Source organism: Ochotona curzoniae, unplaced genomic scaffold (genome assembly GCF_017591425.1).
Source record: "Ochotona curzoniae isolate NIBS_2020 unplaced genomic scaffold, NIBS_Ocur_1.0 scaffold_2683, whole genome shotgun sequence".
NCBI lineage: Eukaryota > Metazoa > Chordata > Mammalia > Lagomorpha > Ochotonidae > Ochotona > Ochotona curzoniae.
The window spans coordinates 6175568-6184436 of NW_024467100.1; the positions used below are offsets into that span (position 1 = coordinate 6175568).

General features: G+C 45.2%; 1 protein-coding gene across 1 annotated transcript; it reads left to right on the plus strand.

Moving 5' to 3' along the window:
* The first annotated feature begins 1691 nt into the window (after positions 1 to 1691).
* LOC121171603 (intelectin-1-like) lies at positions 1692 to 8101 on the plus strand. Its single transcript, XM_041003352.1, has 7 exons — positions 1692 to 1749; positions 3748 to 3846; positions 4842 to 5089; positions 5413 to 5571; positions 5959 to 6079; positions 6884 to 6987; positions 7949 to 8101. Exons 1-7 carry the CDS (start codon positions 1692 to 1694, stop codon positions 8099 to 8101), a joined length of 942 nt encoding a protein of 313 aa, XP_040859286.1.
* Positions 8102 to 8869: the final 768 nt, after the last annotated feature.

An 8869-nucleotide genomic window follows, 5' to 3' on the forward strand; every position in this document is an offset into this window, starting at 1 on the left:
GCACAGTGGCAGGAACTGGGGGCTTGGTGTCAAGGGCATTGGGAGTTGGAGCAGGTATGATGGGAAACAGATTCAAGAGGAAGTATGAGTTATAGTCAGTGGGACACAGTTAGTGGTAAAATAATGGTAGTTTGACCTGGTCGAGTTCCTAAAAGAGACTTTTCCATTTCCCTAGACTCACAGATGGTGTCAGTTGTGGAAATTCCATGATTTGTGGATCCTTGAAGATGAGATGCATAATGTTTCTACTGTTACAAAAGTTTCATACACCTACGATAAAAGTACTAAAGAATGTAAAACTTTCCACAGAATATTCCTTCCTGGTTGTATTTTTCCTATAAGTTAATTTTGTGTAAAGCAGTAATTGAACGTTTAAATACAGCATATTGGCTGTAAAGGAAGGAATCAGACACTTCCTGGGGCTTTCATTCCACTAAGTTTACAGAAAGCTCTTTCTTCCATATATGGTACAATGAAGAAAATTGATCAATTCCAGTGTAGCTGAAGGTTGGGTCATGAGAGCTGAAGAATGACATCAGCAGGGTTGGGACATCCCAGGACATTCATACTGATTTATTCCCCCAATACGTAAATTTTCCTGTGTTTGTGGCAAAATGAGAAAATGAAGGAGAAAATAGTGGTTTTTGCAGGGAATTTAGCATAGTCAGCTAAATCATTTATATTATTTTGAAGTAATCCTCCTTTTTGTTAAAGTTTCCTTTTGATGAAGTGATGATAATGGTAGATGGTTAATTTTTTAAAAAGATTTATTTATTTGTTTTGGAAAGGCAAATATGTAGAGAAGAGGAGAGACAGAGAGAAGATCTTCTGTTCTTTGGTTCATTCCCCAAGGGGCTGCAATGCCTGAGCTGAGGCAATCTGTAGCCGGGAGCCAGGAGTTTCTTCTGCATCTCCCACACTGTTGCAGGGTTATCCTCAACTGCTTACCCAGGCTACAAGCCAGGAGATTAATGGGAAGTGGGGCTGCTGGAATTAGAACTGGTGCCCATATGGGACCCTGGCGCGTTCAAGGTGAGGACTTGAATCAGTATGCTATCATGCTGTTCCCAATTTAAAAAATATTTTACTCTTCAGAAATAAAGACACAAAGAAAATAAAGTGATCCCAAATCCAGGTGGCTTATTCACCTACTTGCGTTTGTTTTTGAGACGTGTAAAGGTCCATGAGTTTCTGAAATATTGGACCCATGACTTTAGATGCCTTTAACATTTATCTTTCAAAGTGTATGAATTTCAAGAGTTATCACTGTGTAAACAACCTTCCTTGAGTGAACAAGCCTGTCCCTCCATGGGCATCATGCCCAGGGAGGGTGTGGCTGGACACCTGGGCTGGCCCTCACTGGGCTTTCTGCATAAAGGGCTCAGCTTCTCATTTCACATCAGGAGCCTCTGCAGAGAGAGCTCCCATCTCCATTCAGCTCCTGTGCATGAACTGAAGTGAGGAGGCTGTGACCGGTGCTGGACAAAGTGCTGTGGGAACTCAGTCTGTGAGTGGGGGAGTCCCTGTTACAGTTCAGGGGTGCGGCCATGATGTTGGTCCCAGGGATGTGTGGCACTCAACCCAAGGCAAAGGGCCTGGAGTCTTTGCAGGAGTGCACAGCCTGGGATCAAGGAGGTAGACAAACCAAATATCGACCCAGTGTCCTTCATCTTCCTTCTCTTTAGGTTGCCATGACCCAATTAGGCTTCCTGCTGCTCCTGGTTGTGGCCAGCAGCTGGCGCAGTGCAGGTGAGTTGCCCTCCTATGTGGAGAAGCATCCTGGATCAGCTCTAGTCCTCCAGGGCAGAGCTAGTCCTGGTGCTTCCTGGATCCATCTTTCCCGGGGCACAGGGAGTGCTTAGGGATGCAGAGAGGCTGGTGTGCATGTAGGCTTCATGTTGAATTCTGACTGTCTGTGGGACTGGCTCATAGCACTGGTGCAGCAGAGGGCACTATCTATGTTTTGAGCCTCTGCATGATCCTGTGTGGGCATCAGTGAGAAAAAAGTTTCCTCCCTGCTCTTCCCCAGGTCAGTGGTCTTGATCTTCAATTTCCTTGGGATTGGCATGGTAACATTTAGCTGAGAAATGTGTCTTCATGTGTTTCTTTCCCATAACTGGAATGATGATACTTAAAATGGTTTTTCTTTCTTGTTATTTACTTATTTATATTTGAAAAGATTAATTTATTTTTATTGGGAAGGCAGAGAGAAGGAGAGATAGCGAGGAAGATCTTGCATCTGCTGGTTCATTCTCCAAGTGTCTGCAATGGCTGTAGCTGAACCTGAGCTGAGCTGAGCTGATCCAAAGCCAGGAGCCTCCTTAGGATCTCAAATGTAGGTTTAGGGTCCTAAGGCCTTGAGCTGTCCTCTACTGCTTCTCAGGCAACAAACAGGAAGCGGGATGGGTAGTGGAGCTGCAGGGACACAAACACATACAGCATCCTGGCACATTCAGTGGAAGTGTTTAAGTCACTAGGATTGCACCAGTCCCCATTTATTTATTTATTTATTTTTAAGGAGGACATGTTTTGGGCCAGGCGTGTCAGCCTAGTCTCTCAAGTCCTCGTCTTGCACGTGTGGGATCACACATGGTGCTGGATCATATCCTGGCATCCCTACTTCCCATGCAGCTCCCTGCTTTTGACCTGGGAAAGTAGTCAAGGACAGCCAAACTTTGGAACCCTGTACTCACATGGAGACCCAGAAAGAAGCTCCTGTCTCCTGGTCTTGGATTGACTGAGCACTGGCCGTTGCAGCCACTTGGGGAGTGAGTCAGCAGACATAAGATATTTCTCTTTGTTTCTCCTTCTCTGTAGATCTGACTTTCCAATTAAAAAAAAAAGTCAATGTGTTTTAGGTATTTTCTCACCTGACTTCACAAAACACTCTTTCTTAGCTTTGAATAATGAGGAAACTGAGGCTTTGGTATGTGAAGTTCACTTCCGCAGACACTCAAGGGTGAGGGCTGTGTTCCACCCAGGTGAACTCAGCTGCCTTGCAGTATGGGGGTGTTCTCATTCCTCTGGACGTTCATAGCAGTTTGCAGAGTGGGATTCACAGACCAGGCTCTTCCTTCTTTGCCTCTGCTGGACTCCTAGCTGTTGTCTCCTTACTCCCTACCTCCTCACCCAGGGTCAGCTTCAGTAGGCTACTTTTTTTTCTGCTATAAGCTAGATTATAATTTAGCTTATTTTTCTGCTTTTGGACATGATGCCCTCCAATTCCATGTGCAGTTTTCTTCTCTTTCTTCCTACAGATATATGTTGTGCATTTTCTCAGGACACGGTTAGTTGTTCCCTGGACAAGATGTTCTGTTTTGACTCTGAGATCTCATCCCGACACCCCCTTTCTCCATTATGGCCTGTTCTTTCCCATGTCACATACTTTGTCTTGCAAGTGCCAACATGATTAGCTCTTATCATCTGTTCTTCTCAACAGAGTTCTATTGACTGTTCTGTAATCCCCTTAGAGGCAAGTCCTTGGGGATGCTGAATGTGTCGGAATGGCCAATGTCTAGGGCAGGGAGTATCGCAGTTGGTGGTGGCATGGAGGGGATGTGCATAAAGCCTGCTGGGTGAGATGGGGGAGATTTGCTGAATGGATCTGATCTGGGTCTCTCAGAGCTGTAGACTGCAGGCACAGAATGGGCTCTGCTGTGGGAGTGGAACGGGTGTGGGATTCAGGACAATGGGGCATGAGGGTTTATGTCAAAATGCAGAAATAACCAAACTCTGCTTGTTCTGCAGCTGTTAACTATACAGATCCCATGAGACACACCTGTTCTTATTCTCCAACTCTGCCCAGAAGCTGCAAGGAAATCAAACAGAAGTGCCCTGCATCCCGTGGTGAGTGATGAGCCAGCCAGCCAGCCAGCCAGCCAGCCAGCCAGAACTAGTCAAGTGCTTAGGCTTCGCAGAACATAGTTTTGTTTTGCTTTTTGTTTGTTTGTTTAAAGATTGTTTGGCATTATGCATGTAAATACTCATTTCATTTAAGTATATATAACCACTAGTTTTAGTTTTAGGAAAACATGAGTAATTATGCAACTATAACGTGGTGGAGAACATTTTGTAGTTAAGACAGTTTTAGTGTCTTTAATGCCTTCTGATGCAGTGGAGCCTTCACAAGGCTGCATCTCCAGGACATTGTCATTTCCCAGAGTGGATGCTAAGATGTAGTGTCCAGCAAGCACTTCCTGCATGTTCTGCCTGTTCTCAGGCTGTGGCCACTGCTGCTGTGCTTTTGCCCACTATGAATTTGCCCCTTTGTTTACCTCACAGAATGGGGATTAGGGATCATTTGTTTTTTATGGTGGCTGTCTTACTTAGCATCGTGCTTTAGAGGTGTATCCATAACATACAATGACGTATTCACTGATTTTATCCTTTCTGTCTCTCTACACACACACAGACACACACACAATTTTGCGCTCCATTAGTCTTTCTTTGTGTGTTTGTGCTGTTCCCACATTTTGTCTCTTGTGACTCTTGTGCTGTAATGAACATTGGTGTTTAGATACCCACGTGAGCTGCTGTTAACAATTCCTGTGGGTGAGGATTGGGGTGGAATTTCTGGGTCATAGGAGGAGTTCATGTTGAAATTCTGGGATATGTCACTGAAAGTTCTTGATAGTTCTAGGCTGTTTTGCAGTTATAGATGAATGATCTTGTAAACCTGGGAGCCTGGGGACGGGGATTCCAGCATCCCTAGGCCCACTTGGTAACAGGCCATAGGGGAGGAGCTGGTAGGCCATGTTCTTGGTTCCCTGAATCTTTCTAGTGTGGGCTAAGGTACACCATGAGTATACAGACAGCGAGGCTCTGGTTGGTTCTCTCTACAGATGGCCTGTATTTCCTCCGCACTGAGAATGGAGTCATCTACCAGACCTTCTGTGACATGACCTCTGGGGGTGGTGGCTGGACCCTGGTGGCCAGTGTGCATGAGAACAACATGGGTGGGAAGTGCACGCAGGGTGATCGCTGGTCCAGTCAGCAGGGCAACAGGGCAGACTACCCAGAGGGGGACGGCAACTGGGCGAATTACAACACCTTTGGGTCTGCAGAGGCAGCAACAAGTGATGACTACAAGGTTGGTACAATGCCCTCTTCTCTGTCTCTTGTGTGAGAATGAGGAGTTGAGTTGATGACACCACAAGTAAGCTTAGGAATGGCTTGAACGGTTGTTGAGATCATTTAATGTTGGAGAAGTACTTAGGTGTCTTGAAGCACAACTTCTCCCCAACAAGGCATGGAGTTCAGTAGGAATCTTTGTGTGCTGGAAGTGGGGTATCTGAGGCTGCTGTCACTTGCCTGGCTGAGCCAGTGCTGTGAGCTCAGCCAGATCTGCACTTGAGAGTCCTTGCCCAGTGGAACTTTGTGGTCTGGTCAGGCTTAGTGTCTGTTACTCTCCAGAACCCCGGCTACTACGACATCCAAGCCCAGGACCTGGAAATCTGGCACGTGCCCAACAAGACGCCCCTGAAGCAGTGGAGGACGCACTCCCTGCTGAGATACCGCACCAACACTGGTTTCCTCCAGTATCTGGGACACAATCTGTTCGGTCTCTACAAGGTACGCTGGGCTGTTGGGTGTGGGCACATTCTTTGATAAACAGAAATCCATGTGTTTGGAGGGAGCAGGTCTGAAATGTGGGTGGCTGATGATCTCTTACTGCCTCTGTTTGGCTGATTCTCCTACTTCAGGATTCCTGTGAACCCATGTCCTTTTCCTCACAGAAAAGCTGATTCAGACAATGTCAGAGGGCCAGGGAGATGGAGAGTGTGAAAGAAAGAGGAACATGGAGTTTGGGTCATTGTGGAGACACAGCTCTGGGGAGAAAGGATTGACTATTACTGAGATTGGTTTGTGGATAATGAGTTAGCTTGAAGAAATTCCTCCCTCTCCACAGTTTGACATCTGTTCTACTCTCCTCACATAACCTCTCTTTTGCCTCTGCAGAGATATCCAGTGAAATATGGATTAGGGAAGTGTTGGACTGACAACGGCCCAGTGTCACCTGTGGTGTATGACTTTGGTGATGCCCAAAGAACTGCCTCTTATTATTCACCCCTTGGCCAGAGTGAGTCTCATTATAAATTGTGATTTTACTTCATGGAGAAATTATTCACAACACTTAATTATTGCTTGTATTTGTTGAGCAGTTACCATAGTAACACACTCTTCTTGGGTTCTTTACATGGTCTTGCATCATTAGCTTAATTAGAATGTAAAGTTAGATTTCCAGATATTGCCTTTTTGGAATACTTGAATCCAAGTTTTGAAAAATTCAGTAAGCTAGTTTGCCTCTTGTAAGAGTTAATAAAAGGTATAGAGTAATGTTGCTAGGATATAAAAACTGACAATGTTGTGAGAGAATTTAGTTTCTGTCGTGAGAAGAGTTATCAGTGATCATAAGACAAGCATTTTTAATACAATTAACTAGCATATGTGAAGTCTTTCTGTGTGAATGAGGGCAGGTGTGGTGGACATAATCCACACCTGCCAATTGGAGACGAGTGAGGTGAGCAGCAGGTGGCCACCCCTGCTCATTGCTCATCCCTGCCGGACCTTTTGTTGTATTGTTGTATTACGTGATCTTTTTCATTTCTACCCTAGATCCTAGGCAAAGGAGTATCCTTTTGTAATCCCCAGTATTAGTTCTGTGCTCCCAGATGGAGAGGCATTCCCCACAGGGACAAGTTCATGGTAGGCATGCATGAACCACTGGGAACAGACAGAAGTACTGGGCTCTGCTACACATGGAAGTTTGCTGCAGCCTCTGTTCTGGGCTTAGGGAATCTCTAGGAATCTGGATAGGTGAAACAGAAGCTGTTTCTAGTCATCTCTTTGAGCAAAACTGTTTCTTTTGTCTTATTTATTGCAGTGGAATTTGCTCCTGGATTTGTCCAGTTCAGGGTGTTTAACAATGAGAGAGCAGTGAATGCACTATGTGCTGGGATGAAAGTCACTGGCTGCAACACTGAGCATGTGAGTGTTTTGGGAGATCACTGTCCTGTGCTTGTGTGTGCAGGAGGTGTTTTGTTTCTGTGTGTGTCTGTGTGCTTATATTTCTGTGTTATATGTAGGTCTGTCTGCGTGTGTGTGTATCTGTGTGTTTTGTGTTTGTATCTATTTTACCCTATGCAGTGCTTGTACCTGTCTGTGTCTATGTTTGTATAAGCCTATTTATTTTATCTTTTTTAGGATTTACTTTTTCTGGGCTTGGTGCTATAGTCTAGTGGCTTAAGTCTTTGCCTTGCATCTGCTGGGATCCCATCTGGGTACCTGTTAGTGTCCTGGCTATATCATTTCCCATCCAGCTCCCTGCTTGTGGCCTGGGAAAGCAGTAGAGGGCGGCCAAAGCATTGGGACCCTGAACCCACATGGGAGACCTGGAGGAAATTCCTGGCACCTGGTTTTGGACTGTCTTAAGTATAAAAGATCTATTTATTTTTATTGGATATGTAGATTTACAGAGAGGAGACACATAGTGATAGATATTCTATCTGTTGTGCTTACTGGTAGGTACTTTGGTTTGGCTAGGTCTCCCTGTTAGAATCCCTACTGAGCTGTTTTGCCTAGCTAACACTCACATGTTTTAGCAGTTGTTTTGTCCTGGCTCCTGACTTCAGATTGGTCCAGTCTTGGGTTTTTGCAGTCATTTGGGATGTGAATCAGCAGCCAGAAGATCTCTGTCTCACTCTGATTCTACCTTTGTCATGCTATCTTTCAAGTAAATAAACATTTTATTTGTGTTTAAAAATATTTCTGTTTTAAAAAGTTCAAAAGAAGTAAGAAATAGATCATGAGTTCTTACCAATTGTATGTGATGGAGTGAATAAAGAGAAGTAGATTCAGAACAAAGATTCCAGTGGAATTGACCATTAAGAGCCTGCTGGTGTCCACAGCCAATCAAATCCCTCCCTGTGTTCCTTCTTTGTGTTCCCAGCACTGCATTGGTGGAGGAGGATACTTCCCTGAGGGCAATCCCAGGCAGTGTGGGGATTTCTCTGCCTTTGACTGGGAAGGATATGGAACCCATCGGGGTTCCAGCAACAGTCGGGAGATCACCGAGGCAGCTGTCCTCCTGTTCTACAGATGAGAGCTCTGCAGTGTGAGACCAGGATTCTGTGGTCAAATCAGTGTCAGAGATATAGAGGATCTTGATTGGTAATAAGGAGAGATCAATAAAATGCATCAATGTATGTCTTGTCTGGTTTGAGATCTTTTTTATATGTCGGCTGCGAATTTGAGAGATACATTAAAGAATAATATATCTGGGTGTGTGGAAACTCTAAAGTGGACTATGTCAGCCAATGGACCTTGGAAGGATTTCCTCATTCATGGAGCAATGAAATCAACAGCATTTCACAACTGATGAAACCACTTAAGTAATATCCTCAGAACATCAAGAACCCTGGGATGACATCAGGTGGCCATCCCTCATCCTCAGGTACTGATGTGGTTAGGATGCTCGGTGCAGCTTTTCCCCTTTTTCTCCCTCCTGCTCCTAGATACAGGAAGAAGAAAAAGGAAATTGGAAACAATGGTCTCCTCCGTTAGCATTTCCATGTCCTTGTCCTTCCTTTCTCTTTGGAGCGCTGCCAGTTCTTCCTGCCCCTCATGGGATTATCTTTGATGGGATTGTATCTGATTGATTGTCTCTTGATGAGATAATCTGATGGGATTATGGCAAATGTGAAAACCAGGATGATGTTCAGGCAGGCTGGATTGGGCTGCAACACCAGCCAGTTCACATTAGGGCCAGGGATGGGGGCTGGCTGGTCTGGCTGGAGTAGGGTATAGCACCCAGCAGCATGAGCTAGAACTGGGGGCAGATTGTGCCGAGCCAGGATGCTGCACCCTCTGG